The sequence below is a fragment of the Kryptolebias marmoratus genome, linkage group LG6 (assembly GCF_001649575.2).
Source record: "Kryptolebias marmoratus isolate JLee-2015 linkage group LG6, ASM164957v2, whole genome shotgun sequence".
NCBI lineage: Eukaryota > Metazoa > Chordata > Actinopteri > Cyprinodontiformes > Rivulidae > Kryptolebias > Kryptolebias marmoratus.
In genome coordinates, this window is record NC_051435.1 from 4,353,226 (window position 1) to 4,371,056 (window position 17,831).

Sequence of the window (17,831 nt, forward strand, 5' to 3'; positions counted from 1 at the left end):
AATACTTTAGGTGCTTTTTTCAGTATGAGACAGGATTTGGCCTTTGGGGCCATATTTCTTGTTTGGAAGACACTTTGGACATGTTTATTGTAAATACAGAAAGGGAAATAAGAAGCTTTTATTATTGTAACCAAGATAACTTTTCACAAGTTGAGCTAATTTCTTAGGAACAACACATGTTGCTTAGCTTAACTCTTCAAATTGTATGGAAAAGTTATTTCCTGCTGGATTTCTGTTTTATGCATATTACCAGAGTCACTGCAGAGTTGGATTACATGACATATACCTCTCTGATATAATTTAGAAAGATAGAGTCATTTATTTTTGCAGAGTTCATTGCAGTTATCCTCAAGGCAAAGACAGTTTACAGGCTAGTAGACTCTGTTTGCTTTGATTTGGTTAAAAATGGGATTGGACAACGAACCAACTAGGTTTTGGGTTACTGAGGCACTTTTGTGACCAATTAATCCTAAAGACAGTGTCTGTGCTGCTTGGTCTGACATTTTGCCTGCAAACTGACTTGTGACAAAACTTGTTTTTCCTGGTTAACAAAAACACGACGTGTAGAAATTTTTTCCTTTTCTTGTTTGAGCATTCATCCAGATTTTGGCACCACACACACTGACTTATTTACCACAACAAAGGTTTTGGCGCACAAAAACAGATGCCTATCTTTGCTAGAAACAAGAAAAAAGGTGGTCCAGAGTTTGTTTTCACTTGCCTCATAGTAATTATTAAAAAACCTGCTTTATGTTAAGCTATTTTTAGTTGTTTTGCTTAAAGGTGCACTCTATCTATCTATCTATCTATCTATCTATCTATCTATCTATCTATCTATCTATCTATCTATCTATCTATCTATCTATCTATCTATCTATCTATCTATCTATCTATCTATCTATCTATCTATCTATCTATCTATCTATCTATCTATCTATCTATCTATCTATGCACATCACTATAAGTTAAAGCAAAAATAAGTAAAATGATCTATATATTCATGTATGAATTGGTTGTTTAGTCCCAGTTAGGACCTGTCATTTGGGGCCAGAGGAGCCAAACGCAGATGATGCAGCGCGTGCTTGTTTTTCCTGATGACGGACTTCATTCATGGCCCCCCAGCTGTCAATCATCCAGAGCCCTCCCTCCGCTGAAAGCCCGGAGGTTGGCCCTCCTTCACGTGACGGGTCCAGTATGGCGGAGCTGTCGGTTCTGTGTTTGTCTGCGGCACCGACGGGTCCCGAGCGAGCGGACCGCGGATGCTGACGGAGGACAGGAGGGGAAACCGAGCAGCGCGCGCACCAGGTGGGCTTGGTTCTGGCTCCGGATCCCGGTTCCTTGTCTCTGCCCTTTCTGTCCTCTCGGAGTCAAACTGACCTGCAGTTCTCCAGGTTTGTCAAACTTCTTGTGAGTTTGTTTGGACCTCAGGGTCGGGGAAGCGTTGCGTAAAAAGACGCTGTTGCCGGTTCGGAGTTCAGTTGCTACAAACTGTTGACGGAACGTGTTGCGCAACATTGTTGCTCTGCAACACTTCGGCTGCTTGGAAGTCCTTTTTAAATCTCACTGCAGACGGAACGGTGTCAAACTCAGATGGGAAGTGGATTGTATCGTTTTGAGACTGTTTATTTCCCTGTTTGGTTATTTGGCTTTATTTACAGAAACATGCCCCCCAGTTTTTATCAAGTCTTTATTCCTCTGAGTCAGGCTGCAGCTGGCTGGGATACCTTTCCCCGTGTGTGTGTGTGTGAGGAGAAAGCAGTGTTTGTATCAGGGAGGTTGAAGCTTTGGGTGTAAACTTGTGTCTTCATGAAGTGTAAACACAGCAACAGGGCTCTTACCTCCTGTTAACCCTTCACAGGCTGGGAAACTCCTGTCCCCCCCACAGGAACAAGGTCAGGAGCCTCAGGAAATACTCCGGAGTCTTTATTTCGGCTTCAGACAGGCACAACTATACCTCAGATGTATGGAGACAAATCAGAATCACTTGCAAATGATTTAAACCTTTATTTTTTATTATTTATTTATTTATTTAGCGCCTTTCACAGACAAAAAGCTGTGCTTCCCAAACAAATAAAATTCAATTCAGTAAGATAAATATCATTTTAAGTAATGAACAGACATAAAATACAATAAAAAGTTAAAACAAATAAGCATAAAGTCATCAAATCAAAGTAAAAACCAAGAATAAGCTGCTTTACTTTGTGTCCTCAGTAGGTATGCTCAGGATGTGTTGCCATGCTGGAAGTTTTATCTGTAATATTTATTTATTTCCTGAATCTGATGGAAACTGGGAAAAAAAGCAACACGACACAAAAGTTAAAGTATGTTGAGACGCTTGAGCCAGCTGACAAGCAAAGATATCGGCAGAAAACGAGGTTATTGGACGACTTCAACCAACTCCTGGTGATTTCTTGTTCTGATATAATGAATTATCTGGTTTTCAAACTAAAGTCGTCGAGCCCTCAGCTGTTCCTTCTCTGGCTGGGTTCAGGAAACTGGTGTTGCAGTGAGGAAAGGTTACCACACACCAACAACCTGCGTAAGTGTGAGGTAAAGCGGCAAACTACTGATAAAGTGAGCATTTTTAAAACTCAGTAGAAACAGTGAGTACTGGTTTCATGTGACACGGTGAACAAGTCTCTATACTGTTATAAATATATTCAGATATCAGAGGAATCCATAAAGCTGAAGTGGGTTTCTCAAACAGAAAGTGAAGGTGAATGTACCTCCAACTAAATGAATGACTCATCACGACCGCAGGAGTTCTTAAAAAATAATATCTCTGTCTGACCTGTTTGAGCAGCCATAAACGTTGACCGTTATGGTTGAATAAACACCGATCACTCTCTGTCTAACCCTTTATGTTTATTTGGAAACCATACCTCGTTATGTTTAAACAGAAAAGACAGTAAGGATTTTCTACAAATATTTATGAGTGTTTGAATGTTGGATTGTTCACTGGCAGTAAGAACACAAACAAAAGTTGCTTCATCTGTGATGTCTGTTTCAGTCTGAGTAGAAAAAAAAAAGAACGGTGAGATGATTTTATCCTCCACATAGAAAAATAGAACAAAACGTCACAACCATTTAAGTATAGTTTTCGTTTAGATTATGATGTGTGTACTTGAACGCAACATAAAGTGTGATTTTTCTTGAGCTATGAAAGAAACAGGTTATCCAGGAGGAGAATTTTGCTCAGCAGTGTTGTGATAAGCAAGCAGCAGCTCCTCCCCACTTTATTATTTGTGTTTGCTTAATTCATTATAACACTGGAGACAATTAACATAAAGTCTACGTAAACAGTAGTTTATTCCTGATGGGAACTTGGTGAAGATTACCTACTTTCTGTCTGCCTCCCTTCGTCAGTCCGCTCAATGTGGAGTCAGTGAGAAGCCTTGACCTGCAGTTCGAGGCGAAGTTCAAATGTGTGCCGCTTCAGTCCGCACCGAGCAATAGAGACACGTCTTACATCCTTCCTCCTTAGGCTCCGCCCAGGATGTTTAACCTTCTCAGGAGTCAAAACTTTTTGACTTCAACCAAAAACAGGCAGCGTCGCAAACAAAAGTCTGAGATTTGTAACCAAATGGTAAATGGGCTGAACTTATAAATAATTCTTCCAGGGGCACATCGACATGTGACAGGAATTGAATCTACAACCTACCAATTATAAGACTACTACTCTACCCACTGAGCCACAGTCGCCCTGAAAAAACAAGGGCTTTGAACGGAAAAACAGGTTTTGTAAACAGTACCTTACTTTCAGAAAAAGAAAAAGTAAATAATTACAGTTTTAAAAGTTTTGATCTCAAATATTTTGATTGAAATGACTTTTTCTTTGTTTAACTAATAGAAAAACATTTCCCCCCATAGTTATCTAACACATCAACAGACTGTTGGGATATAAACTGTTATTTTTATAATTCGGTATGTGGATGAGAAAAAAGTCAGAATACTGTTCAGCTATGATATAAGGAATGTAAAAACAAAAACATTTATAGAGAAATTTAACTTTGGAAGAAAAGTAAAAAAATAACGGCTTGATGAACGTTATTATCAATGGATGCAAATTTGATCTCTTTATCCACAAATTCAGATTAAATCCTTCAGTAGGCAATGAAAGAAAAGCATAAACAAGCTCTAAAAACTTTTTTTTTGTTCCCGACCTAATTTAGAGTAAAGAAAAGTTTAGTGTGGCTTCTGGATGACAAACCAGAATTTAAAACTCTTTATGAAGTCATGAACCAAATAAATGAATCAGTTAAATTTCCACAACCACTTCATTTAAGGGGAAACCATTAAGTAGCAATTTTTAGGTTTGTTGTTAAAGAAACATAAAAAATTCAAGCACTTACTTTCAGCCTTTATTTGGCGCCAGGCTGTAATTATTTGTTAGTCATGTGAAGTAATTATTTCCAGTAGAATGAGGCATGATGGGCTTATCTCTGGAAAGTGCTGATGAGGTTGTAATTTTAAGCAACCACAAGCGATGATGTGTGCTGAAGAACTGCTGTGAATGAAACAGGTTTTGTTTTTTCTTCATGTGGCGAACTTTCTGATGAAGTGTTTACATGACTGTGGTTTGCAATATTCATTCCAGGACTTATTTTGTGAGAAATATTTAAATCACGTTCCTGTTTCTTGTCTGGTGATCGTGCTGTCATGGAATGTACAATATGTCTTGTGGTTCATTGATGACTGAAGGGATCCAAATCATTCTGTCTGTTTTGTCTTCTGGTTTGCAGAGAAAAAAGTGTCACTTCTCCAGCTAAAAGTAAATTTGTTTTTTTCTTAAATTCACACTTGGTGTTTTATTTTAAGCAAACAAAGATACCTAATTCCAAGGGTTAGACCTGAGCTAGCTGTATCAAAGTAATCCCAACCAGTGTCGCAGGAATAAATGTCTATTTTTTGCTATGGTGTGCAGTATGTCCTAGAAAAACTAGAGAAAACTGGACAAGTGGAGGACAAACGTAGTTTTGGCAGACATAAAAAACAGTACAAAAATGAGCTGCATGTGTAAGTTATTTCCTTTTAAAGAAAAAGACTTGAAACATGGTCTGAGGCCTTCATCGGTATTTCCAGCAGTCATCCCCAAAACGTCTGGGTGGAGATGTCCTCAGTGTCCAGCGGTATAAATGAATCAGTTTTACAAATATTGAGGTAAAATATGGTGTGGTAGTAGCTGTGATTGATCCCCAGCATGTACTCTGAGGGCTAACAGATTGTGTGAGACATTTGTTTAAAGTTTTGCCAATAACTATTTGGGGTCAACAATGTCTCTCTGTTAGCAAAATATCTCATGAAGCACTGGATGGATTTTAATGAAACTTTCAGGTGATAATCACTGGATGTACAGATGCTAATAAATTAGTTGGTTCCCTTCCACAATGAATAAATAAATAAATAGCAAACAACTGATGTTAGGAGAGCCAAAAATAACATTCAGTTTTTTGTCATTATCCTAGAAACTTCAGGACTTGTCATCATTCATTTCGATGAATTCCAGTCTAGCTTTTTTGTGTTTTTCTGCTAGTAGCAACACCTTCTGGGTCTTCTTCCTTGGAGCTCATTGTGATTCACAATGTGGTTAATGATGTGATCAGAAAGTGACATACCTTGATCTTGGAGTTCATTTGAATCAGGTGTTGGAGCAGAAAAACCTAAAACCTGCAGAACAGAGGAGCATCGAGGCCTTGAGTTTGACACCCCTGATCTACACTATCGGTCTGATTAATTTGGGGTTGCATTTCCTCTTGCGTCCACAACCTGGGAGGTTGATCACAGTCCCATGAACCTTTATACTTTCCAATAATATTGGCAGCTGTGGTCAGAAGAATGTGCAGCTGTTGGATGGTCTTGGAGCCTTTACCTTTGACACGAACAATTTACAATCTTCTCTCTGAACTCCTCAGGCCTTTACTTTCTCTGCTCCTTGTTCAGTGTGGTGCACACATCCAAACCAAACTACCCAGTGGCTTTTTGTTACATTTTAAATAGACCGAATGGCTGAAAAGCTTGGAAGTCACCTGTGATACTAATTAAGGTCGAACTCTTAGTTTAAAACATGACTATAAAGCAAATATTAAAATTTTCTTTAAGTGTGCCAACACATCTGTCATTCTGTAGTAGCATATTTTTTAAAATAAACAACCAATCAACAAACAATCATTTCTTTTTTACACTCTATCACATACTAAAGGCATTCAGATATACACCAGATAGTTGCTTTACCTGAAAGAAATGAAGCTTAATTCAGTGAGATGTAAAGGTTCCTACAGATGTATTGGCATCTGATGGTCGCCACATCCAGCTGACCTCAGAAAACACAAAAACAGTTATAATTCAGTCAATTTCGCAGATAGATTTAATAAGGTATTCATTGGTCTCCCTCGAGCTGTGTGGGACCATTTTGACTGGAAATGAAATAAAAAGATGTTTGGACATCTGACAAAGAGCTTTGGAATTCCCTTTGAGAAACTGGAAAAACTGTTCCTAAAAACTAATTATTGAAGTTATAAGAAAGATTGACAAAGAGAGTTCAGACTATGTTAAGACTAAGGAAAGTATAAACAAATACCATTAATGCTTGTTTGAACTGAACAAACTATGTTTTTGATTTTGTTTTCATGTGTTGCACCTCTTTGCTATTTTCATGTAAAATAAACAAATATAAGACATGACAGCATTATTTCATCAAAACTCACTAAGTTTCCTTTTTTCTCTCTCTCTTTTTTGTGGTTTGGTTTAGTTTACTTTTCCCGTTGTAATTCCATTAATAAGATCATTTAGCTCAATTCCACTGTGTTCAGCTTTATCCAACCTCCTCCTGTCATTCAGCACAAGCTGGCACTGAGAATGTTTGCTTGTTTGTGGACATTTTGTTGATGTTATCACACTAATGAACTCTAATGGGGTTCATTATTGCCACTGTGTGCTCTGGGACAAATGAGGTGGCAGGACTCTGCCACCCAGCAGGAATTTATAAACAGTTTAGCTCCCCATTCAGCATGTTACAGGATCTTTGTTTTCTTTCTTTGTTCGTGTATTTCTGTTCCTCAATTGAACACAATGCTTTACAAGTAGACAGAATGATGAGGTAACTCTGTCAAATGATAGTTGTCTAACTTAACCAGATAACTTTCTTTTAATTTGAAGATTAAAAGTAAAAAGGTCAATTTAGGGCAACTTCTCTATGGTTTCTTTGTATTTTCTTATTTAGCTTATTGTTAAATAAGTTGTTAAAGGATATGAGGTTGGATATTGGCCAGAGAAGCATTAAAATCAGACAAGAGAAAGAAAAAAAACTGGGCTTGAATCTTTTAATTAACACCTATACAGAGGTTCTCAGCCTCAACTGATCCGATTTGAGGCTTGATGAACCCTTGTGCTGATCCTTTACCCATCCATTGAGTTGATGGCTGTGAATCATTCTCCCATGTCCAGACTCACAAGTCATCTTGTTGTGGCTCTCATCACCAGTAACAAACCCATTTTAGCTCCTTTGTGCTTTGCCAGGACCTTGTCCTGACATTGAAACTGTTCCTGCTCCCTAAAATCAGTGGTTGCCAGTTGTGGAAGGTGTTCCTGCGTGCGCGTGTGTTTCTTGGTTCAATAAGACCTACAATGTGTGCATCACTAGTTATCATACTTGTTTGTTTTTTTATTTGTTTGTTTGTTTTTATTGACCTTAAAACTTTCAGGAAGAAATCACTTAATTACCTTCTACAACTGACTAGGCAAACACAAAAATAGCTACAACTCACCCATTTTTTTTACAGATACTGAGCTACAATTTGGTGTGGTGGTAGTTGAGAGTCATCCCCAATGCATACTGTGAGTGCTAACAGATTGTGTGAGATCTTTCTTTTAAATTTCGGCGTACAGGGCAGTAGGTGATATGCATTCCTTTGAGGAATACTAGTTTCCTTCACTCTTCCTAGAGAAGATCCCTCAAACAGGGCAACTAATGCAGCTTTTTCATTTTCTTGTTTTATAACTGAATTATAAGTTTAAAAAATGCCTGATCTATGACCGTTTTTTTGTTTGGAAAGGTTATTTACCTGTGGCATCAAGAATTTGACATCAAACGTTTTTCAGTTGTAGTTGTACATCCTGTAATTATCTTCTGAGAGTTTCATTTAAATCTTTCCAGTGGTTTATGAGATTTTTTTGCTAAGAGACAGACACACAATCGTGTACACACACCAACACAGGCAATTACACGCCTTCCATTGAGGGGTATGCAATAATAAACTGCAGCGTATTGATTTGATATGATGATAATTGGTTTGATTTGGATTATAAGTGGCATCCGTTGAAGTGTACTTATTTTGAATGAGTTTGATTGAATTCTCTTGTATTTAACTTTTCTACTTTTGCAAAGTGCTTTGAGATGGCCTTTTTGTTGTGCACTGGTGCTTTACAACTAAATCTAAATCAAAACAGGCAGAACATATCCCTGCAAGACATGATACTGATTAAACCTTAGCCATATTCAGTCCTATTTACACCACAGATAGGTGACACACAGCTTTCCTCAGGCTGCCTGAGCTCTGAATCAACGGTAAGACTGATCATGGTTTAGATCCTGTTACTGGACCTCCTTGTTTGTTGTCTTCTGCTGGTTTTACCAACAGCTGATGCATGAGATTTCATGCGGTCAAAGCTAACACTGTTCACTTGCAAACAATCACCAGGGAATACTGTTACAGTAGATCTTTAAGCATACTTTGTCACACAGAGTTGTATAGTCCCTTTTACTCTTGTCACCTGTTTTTCCACTTTTATTCTAAACCTCTTCTCTAAAGTTATTGCCAAAAGGCTAGCAATAATGTTTTTGCCTGTGTCTGTGGGTGTGTCTGTCTATCAGCAAAATACCTACCCCAATTCAAGATGGCTGCCACTGCCATCAGACTATAAGTAACACAAAATTGGCTGTAATTCTGTCAGTTTTACAGCAGGCTAAAATGTAGTCTGATAGTAGCTGAGAGTCATCCCCAACACATACTGTGAGCATGAGATTGCTTGAAATCGTGCATGCTAGTTTCAAGGATTTATCAGAAAGAGTGATAGTCGTGTTTTTAAGGTTTTTTTTATTATACTTTGATTTTTACTCATCTTGGCCAACAACAACAACAAAACTATCAGGAATGAGTCAGTCCAAAGTACACGGGCGATACATCTAATCCCTCTCAGCAGCTGAATAATTCATACTCAATCAGGTCTGAGAGGTTGAAGCAGTCTTCTTGGCACACATGCATTTTCAATGATTCATTTTATGAGCTATGCAAGGGGTCTCTTAATTGTTGTTTACTGCTCGCTTTCCGACCACATGTTATTTTTATGCCAGGGAGATTACTCCCGACAGCGCCTCAGAGTGCTTGGGAAATAAAATCCATTAAAAGATTCTTGGAGCTGTTTTTCTGTCAAGCATCATGAAACTTTACTTCACAAAAACAATCAATCTCATCCAGTTTAAAGTGCCAGTCTGTGAAGAGGGAGTGCTTGAAGAGATACCAAAGTGTAGGAAAAATACCTGGTGCTAAACTGATTATTGAAGAGCAGGTAAAAATTGTCAAAGAAATTAAAATTATTTGGAAAGATCAGTAAAACCTGCATGCAACACAACAGACCAGTTCTACAAACCGTAGGTCATTGGTGTTGGTAAAATGAGACTTTTGACCTCCTTTTGAGCTGCATATTGTTACCCTGCTGTCCGTCAGATGTTTACACGAGCAGCTAAACCCACCAAGAATGGCACTAGGACGACAAGCACAACGCTGAGGCAAGAATTCGTGCTGCCATCTTGGTAGGTGCTATGTAGCGTCCTTAGATACTGCCTGGTAGCCAACCATTAAGAAAAAAAACTCAGCCAAGAAGCCCAAATGATATGACAAGAATTGTAATAATTATCAGAATTTGAACTTCGAAGAATGTGATACTATGTTTATCTTTTCTTTTTTTTTTTCTCCTTTGGAAATATTAGTCCCATCCACTGATTTATTATACCAGGGGCCATCCTCATCAATAGTAGTGACATGTTTTCTTAATGAATAGTCATTAGCTTTCCAACCTATTTTATGGGTAAAATGCAGTACATTCTAAATAAAAGTGAACTAGCTAGACAAAAGCCATATCTGAATACTGATGTTCATGTTATATAAGGCTGATTATTTCCAGAAATGTGCAAAAACGTAAAAAACAAAAACAAAAACAAAAAACAGTATAAACTATAAGCGTAGGTCCAATTAACTATTTACAGTTGTAGCAGAGCTCTGGTTAGACTAAGTAGACATGAAAAGTCCTTCATTCCTTAAAGTGCAGTTATGTACTGATCTGGAATGATTGCAGCTCTTGGTAATTTTATTACCGCAGAAATAGCGCACCAGATTCACCTCTTCTAGTCCTTGACTGAACTTGGTGGGTGGCTCATTACAGAATACTCTTGTCTGTTGTTTGCACAATATGTATGGTATATTTTTATTTAGGTAAAAAACAGACTATTTCTATGCATTTTTGAGCTGATGACACATCGTACGGCACACATACAGAGTTAACAATGTGTAGCTTCACATGTAAGCAGTACAGAGTGATGAGTGTAGCACCTAGCAAGATGGCAGCCACCAATCTTACTCAGCACCATCAGTGGTCAAATATTTCTCTTTCCTCAAATTTAAGTGAAATTTAAGTGAATCACATTAGTATTGATGAAGCAAACCAGATTTAATTTCCTTCTGAGGTTCAGAACACCTTTTTACACACGTGGTAAACTAAATTATCCTGCTTTTGAATTGCCTTCTGAATGTTACTCCTCTTCTTTGTTTTTTAAAGCTATAGTATTGCTGCTCAGCACAAATAGATTTAAAAAGTTCATTCAAAATGATACTAACAAATAAGTAATTTATTAAATTGATCAGATCTGATTGACAAATAGTCAATAATAACTCAAGAATTTTTCCTCTGATTTTTCTTGTTTCATAATTTGAACTCATCAGCTGCCTTCAATAAGTTAAACAAGTGTTTTTCTTCTTTTATAAGTGAGATAAGTGTTGAATACCAGAAGCATGTTTCTGTACTTAAAGTGTCGATTGAAACTTTTTATTCTGCTGTGTAAAGATCTTATTCAGTCATCTCTTTGCCCTGCTTACTGACACTGACACTCTACAGTCTGAGGATGCTTTATTTTAGTTATCTATCACAGGAAAGAGCCTTTTAGTTTAATATTGCCATATCAGTGCCTTTCAACTTTTAATGACTATAATAGCAGCAGAATCCTTAAAATGGTAATACTACTTGAAGGTCTATTTGTGAGGAATTAAATGGGGCATTTGACGAACACGAATGAGGGCATTTTGATAGATAATGTTACTTTTAGAGCAATTTTCTAAACTTTTCCTGTGTGGGTGTGAAATAAACAGTAACACGTAGAGTTATGGAAACATGCTCTGACTTTTATTAAACTATACAGCACATAAAAAAATAAATCCCATTCAATTTTTAAAATTTTTGTCTAAATGTCTGTCTGCCTTTTAGAGTTCACTCACAGCCCACAAATGTCTGCTTGGAATATGTCACATTAAGAAATTGCTTCCCTTCGTCTTCTCCTCGCAGTCTGACGGTTTGGGAGAAGGAACCCAGAACTCGTCAGAGTTCTCCTCCTGGTCTGTCTCGAACATCATGGTCACCACATTCATCAGAGGTGCACTGAAAGTCCTCTACTCCCGCTGCCAAGGCCTCACCAGCTACTGAAACTATGAGCTCTCACAGTCAGCATGGTAAGATGTAAAAACGTTCTATTTTCCTTTTATTATGGAAAAGCAAACATTTTTTGAGAACAGGTGTAATGTGTCAGAATACAGTTTTGTAGCACATATTATCACTTGACATGAAGATTATAGTGGTTAGACTTTCCCTGTAAGTCAAGCTTCATTCGGTTCTTGAGACTTTTTGAAAGAATAAGTGGGATTTATGTATATTCTCATTCAGTTTATAATGGCTTACTGGGGAGAAAGTTGCCACTGTGGTCGACTCTAGAACTTTAAGGTATTCTGTTACACAGGTTTTTTTGGGGGAGGTTTTGCTTTTAAAAGGGAATTTATCCACTTTCCTGGAGATTTAAACTAAAAAAATCTAATCAATGTGTCCTGCTGGAGACCAGCCATGACTCACAGTTTCGCCATTTTAATCCAAAAACATCAACTATGGACTGTAAACTAATTACTTCTCCAAAATTGTTTTCAGGATTTGACCAAAACGTGTAAAACGTCGCTTTTCAAGATAAGACGATCTTGGTTTAAAACTCTTGCATGATGGGTAGTGGGTGATATGCAATCCTTCAAGAAGTGCTGAGCCTTTCATTTCATAAGTGACTAATAATTTTTAACAAATAAACAGTTTTCTGAAAACGCTCAACTGACTTTTCTATTTTGGTAGCTTGGACATTGGGAAAGAAGCTCTCACTTCTCAGTTTGATGTCTTGTTAGTGGTTCATTTTCTCCTTGTCGCCTTTCAGTCTAAGTAGCATTACTAAGCCCTTTTCCACGTATGACAGATCATAATTTCCTCTTCCAAAACCACCGTTTCGGAGGACTGAAGAGCCTTTTGTCCGACTTAAACTTGGGTGGCACAGGCTGCCATGTTGTCATGCTACTTGGTATTTTGGAACTGGGTTTATAGCCTTGGAAACAGAACTAGAACAAAAACAGAAAAAAAAAAACCTCTCATCCCCGTTAGACCCCCACCCGACTGTCCTCCACTCCTCTTCTTCCTCCAGCAGCAGTAATCTGTGGCCTGTCCTGGCTAAGGGGGAGGGATCCTGCGTCAGTAACATCGTCATGCACGGCAACTCCTTGGTTTGGGTCTTAAATAGAGCTGGGCCATCTGCTGCTGGAGGCCTTGTAGAGAATGTTAAAAATGTTCTTGAGCCTCTACAATCTAACCAAAACAAACAGCAGGAAGAAAACCAGCAGAGGTGTTTGTTGGTAATGTGCCGTCTCGTCGTGTTTTTAACTCCTCCAGACTCACCAAACATCTTCCCTACAACTTATTGATGATGATGATGAGGTGGCTTTGGGCTTTTAAAGGATGTGCCAGCTTTTAATTCGTGTTTGGGTTTATTTGGAAAGCGGGAATAGGAAGGAAAAAACTGTCCTTGTGAATTATTTTTGTTTTCTAAACAGCTGTGTTTCCCTCCTTTTTTGGATAGTTCTGGCTGTCCTGTTCCATCCTGTGATGGAATGCAGTTTATTTTCTGTTTGCATACATGTTTCACAAGTTTCTCATCCCAATACGAATTTACATCATTTAAACTTAACAGTTTGTGGAACTGAACACCTCCTGCTTGACTGATTGACTGTCATTTATGCTTTTAATTTCAGTAAGATAATTCAGCAGAAGAGTTATCAGTACAGATATATATATTTTTAATTCAAGATAGAAATAATAATAACAATTAAAGGCCTAGCATTTCTTGAAGAAGAGCATATTGCCTGCCACCTTTCATGCCAGAGTTTTAGACTCAGATCATGTTGAGAACGGACAGCGCTGTAGCTATTTCAGTTCAACCTTGAAAATGTTGTGAGCACTCTCATGGGATTTTGCGAGATGTCTCACTTGGAGTATGTGTTGAGGATGACTCTCAGCTACTACCACATCAAATTTTAGTTCATTATTTATTTATAAACTGACTGAGTTATAGCCATTTATGTATTTGTTCAAGGTCAGTTGGCTGTGGCAGCTATCTTGAATCGGGTTGACTCCAACAGTTAATAGATGTGGATCCACTGATTATTTTCTCCAAGTTTTAGTAAAATTTGTCCAGTGGTTCATGAAATATTGTGGTAAGAGGCTGACACACACACTCTCACAGTCACAGGTGGTGGGCGATACTGTAGTTATAACAAAAACACATTTTTCCCCACTGATCTGACAGATGGCTGTGATTAAATCACATCATCAAGGACTACAACAGCCTTGTATCGATTTTATCCCACGCCTTTTTTTTTTGTTTATCAGGGAGTTGGAGAGACATGACTGAAAGGATTGGCTGCATAAGACATACCCTCTAAACAATTCTGTAAAAAGCTAAGGCCAGATAAGATTGCTGTTTTTGTAAAAACATGGAATGCATATTTTAGACTTCTGCATTCAGGTCAATTTTATTCTTCATTAAAAAAAAACTTTAAGCTTGAGCTACTAAGAGTCAGCTGCTCTGAAGCTAAAGCTCTCTCTTCTAAAATTGGACTAGATTGAGAATATTTCACTTGCCCCTTCCCACCCTCAGTCTGCGCTCCAAGTTTCAATCAGTAATCATAATAAAGATTCACTTTGGGAGCTTTCAGAAGCCTGCAGTTGTAGATTAAAGGAGAGTGGTTAGTGTCTGCAAAGTGTAGCATAATCTTCAAAAAGGGAGCTTAACACCTGCTGGCCCACTCTGATGGTAACTCATTTAGAAAGGCCAGGGAAAAATAGGCTGGGTGTTAATTGATGGGTTTTAGTCGGACTGTTTTGAAAGCTGAAAGTAAAGATGACTGAAGTCAGCCAAGGCGAGAGGCGAAACGAAGATGAGAGGAGCGTATTAGGAAGAAGTTATTAAGATTTAAAACAGGGTGTGATGCTGTTCACTTGATCCGGAGCTACACAATGGCACTTCCTCCAAACTGTGTTTGAGCAGCGCAGAAATGTTATCGCTCCAATTTATCCTCGGAGCTGCAAAGTACTCCTCAGTGTAGAGAAGGATCGGAAACAGAGTTGATTCAGAGCAAAAAGAGGCCTTTTTAAAAAAAAACAATAGAATCTGCAGTGAGGAAATTAAATTACTGCTTCATTATTGTTTTCCTTTCCACAGTTTACCAAAATATTTCATTCAAGTAATTATATTGTCAGGTGAAACAACTGTGCAATGTCATCTTTGAAAAAAAAAAATATTAAAGCTTTAAAGATTTGTTTTTGTAGGAAGAATGAAATAAAAGTTTCTGTTTGTTTTAGTAAATGGTAAATCTTACAGAGAATGTTCTAATGGCTAATTCTGTTGTTAAAAATCAAAAAAATTAAATGAATGTTTAGCTTTCTGAATCTCCCACTGTTTGTATAATGGAATAAATGAAAACTTATTCTACTTTGCTTGTAAATACAGGTTTAAAGACTATTTTTTGTGGGGAAAAAATCATGTAGTGCAATCTATAGTTGTTGAAACTGAGACCTAAAACTAGTATTTTGCTTTAGCATCAAATAATATTAGTCAGAATGTTAATTCTGGTTTTAATAGTTTGGACCTTAAGGGTCAACCCAAGAGAACTCACATCTGCTGCTTTGCTTGCAGCATGAGTTGGATGCAAACGGTAATTTTTTTTTTTTTTTTTTTTTATGAAACCTCTGCTTAACAAACAACTCTGGTACAACAAAAACATTCATCTCTGCTGTATTTTCCATCTGGCTGGGACATGCAATCAGCTGTTTGGGTTCATCAGGGGACAGTAAAAAAAGAGCAAGGCTGGTCAGGTGGGTTTCTGAGGATGTTATTCTCCTGCCTCTCCGAACCAAAGTAAATCAAAAGTTCCCAACAGTTACACAGTGGCCGTTTGGAAAGGCTTAGCCTGAGTCTCCTGGGGCAGAAAAACAAACTTTTCCAGACATGAATCAGAACATAGGCTTTGAAACAAATGCCTTTAAATCTGCTGTGTGCCACGATGTTCTAAAATGCAGGTCTGGAAAAATTGTTAAAAAAAAAGAAAGAAGTTTTTAACATTATTGTAACTCCTTCTTTTTTCATTATATTTCTGTCAGATGTCATTGACTCTACCAAAACACTGACTCTGATTAGATGTTTTTCTTCCTGGCCTGTTAAAAAAAATCTTACTGGACTTGTGCAAATTCTCCCCCTCACCCCTGCCCTTTTTAATTATCACTTTAGCTGCACAGGACTGCAAAGCAAGCTGGTCTTAAAGTTATTATGTTGAGTTTTTATAAGCATAACTACAACTCTGCACAGGTAAAACAAGGTCTGCAGAAAATAAATTAGTAGTTTCTCTCATGTTGAATTAAAATGGTGAAATCATTGATCTTGCACTTTGCTTTAAAATGAACAAGGAAAGATCGGATTAGTTTTTTCATCTATGTGTGTTTTATATTTTGTCGTAGATTAACACATCTTTATTTCACATTAGGCTTAAAGACTCTTCAGAGTAATGTGCTGAGCAGAAGGTTTTAGACCTTTTTGAATGTGTTCCCATATTACTTCACGTGATGTATCCAAGGAACAGATTTTAGGACAAATAAATACAAAAGATAATAAACTAAATTGAGTACATTTTCCCAGCCTTTGTTATTTTAAGTTGTTGCAGATTGTTTGTTCCAATGATTCTTTCTCCATTTCTTTAACTTAAAAAGGTCTTGAAAGACCTGAACTTTTGTGTCCTGGTGGTAATCCAGCCTGGTGAAGCTTCAATGTTTCTGTTTAGAGGAATGGGAGAAACTCTCGTTAGCAAAATGCATGAAAACTCCCAGAAAACTCAAATAATCCAAAGATGCCAGATAAATAATCCAGAGTGGCCTCATATGTAAATTGATTATGACTTCTGTTGAGTTTAAAGAATTAACCCAACTAATTGCTCAGGTGAGACATAAGGATAAAATATATTTTTTAAAATAGTCTTGAGATGTCTGAAGTGTTTCCTTCCAATATGTATGACCCTCCCATTAAAACGGAGACATCATCACCTTGTTTTGGATAAACATACATGCCATTTTGAATCTTGACTGAAAGGCAAATGGGTGTATTTTTTCCCTAAATGCCAGGTTTATGTTTTAGGTATATTAAGCCTCCATGTGTGAACACTAAAAACTTTAAACTTTTAAAGAGTAAAATTAAGATGGAAGCTTAAACTGAGTGGGCTGTTTACATGAGACATCAACTCTTGAGGACAGAAAGGGAAACACGAGAAGGAAACTTTAAATGGACTTTCATTTAAATATGGTTGGCTGCAGACATCATTTCTCTGCTTTGTGTGCAGTATTGAGTAACACTGGTGATATTAGGCAACCCTATTTTCTGTGGTCTGCCACCACTGATTTATTTATGTAAGCTCAGCAAGATGTTTTCCTATTAAAAGAAACAGTTTTATGTCGTTCAGATGGAAAAAAGCCAAGTAAGCTTTGCGGTTAATAAAAGCCCAACAGTTTAAAGATGGGATTCAAAAAAAAAACAAAAAACAACCCTCACTGATCATGTATTGGCTTCTTCTTAAAGGTTGTAAGCAAGAAACACAACATCCTTTTCTCTTTTTAATTGGGAACATAATTCAGTGACACAAAGGAAGCATTAACGTTGAGGGGCAGGACGATAACGGGGCCTTTCCACCAAAGATTCTTGCAGTTTAAACTGATGTGAAACATTTTTTACAACAGAGTCACTACAACAGATAAAATCAACACCAAGAAGAATAAAAAATAAATGCACATTTTATTCTAAATCAGTCATTTGTTTTTGTAACAGTGCAAGTGAGTGGAAGGAAAGCTGTAAATGAGCTTGTCGCATCAGACTGAAGTTCAGGCTAAAAAAAACCTTTACAGTATATTGTGTCATGTATGAATTTTATTTATTATGCTGATCCTATTTATTTGAATCTAAATCCGTCATTTGTTTTCACTGTTGCATTCTATCAAGAAATATTATTTCTTTCAGTTTTGTAACTTTCACAAACACTTCTTTAGGTGGCTTTGTTTGATGCACTTCATCCTTAAACAGACTTTTAAAAACCTGTTAAAGGTGTCATGATTTTTATCTAACATGTTCAAATGTCATTTTGAAATCTTCAGTGCAGTGAAAGCCTCAC

The 17,831-nt window shown here is 37.4% G+C and overlaps 1 protein-coding gene across 2 annotated transcripts in view; it reads left to right on the top strand.

Annotated features, from left to right (window-relative positions):
* Positions 1-1,171: 1,171 nt before the first annotated feature.
* Positions 1,172-17,831, top strand: part of hdac4 (histone deacetylase 4) — a 108,121-nt gene continuing 91,461 nt past the window's right edge. Inside the window, exons 1-2 of one of the 2 annotated variants that reach the window (XM_017420732.3) lie at positions 1,172-1,305; positions 11,611-11,774. In XM_017420732.3, the coding sequence (XP_017276221.1) occupies positions 11,753-11,774 (22 nt within the window). In that variant the 5' untranslated portion in view covers positions 1,172-1,305; positions 11,611-11,752. Of the gene's footprint in view, positions 1,392-11,610; positions 11,775-17,831 lie in introns of both variants that reach the window. The other variant, XM_017420731.3, reaches the window with a different exon arrangement.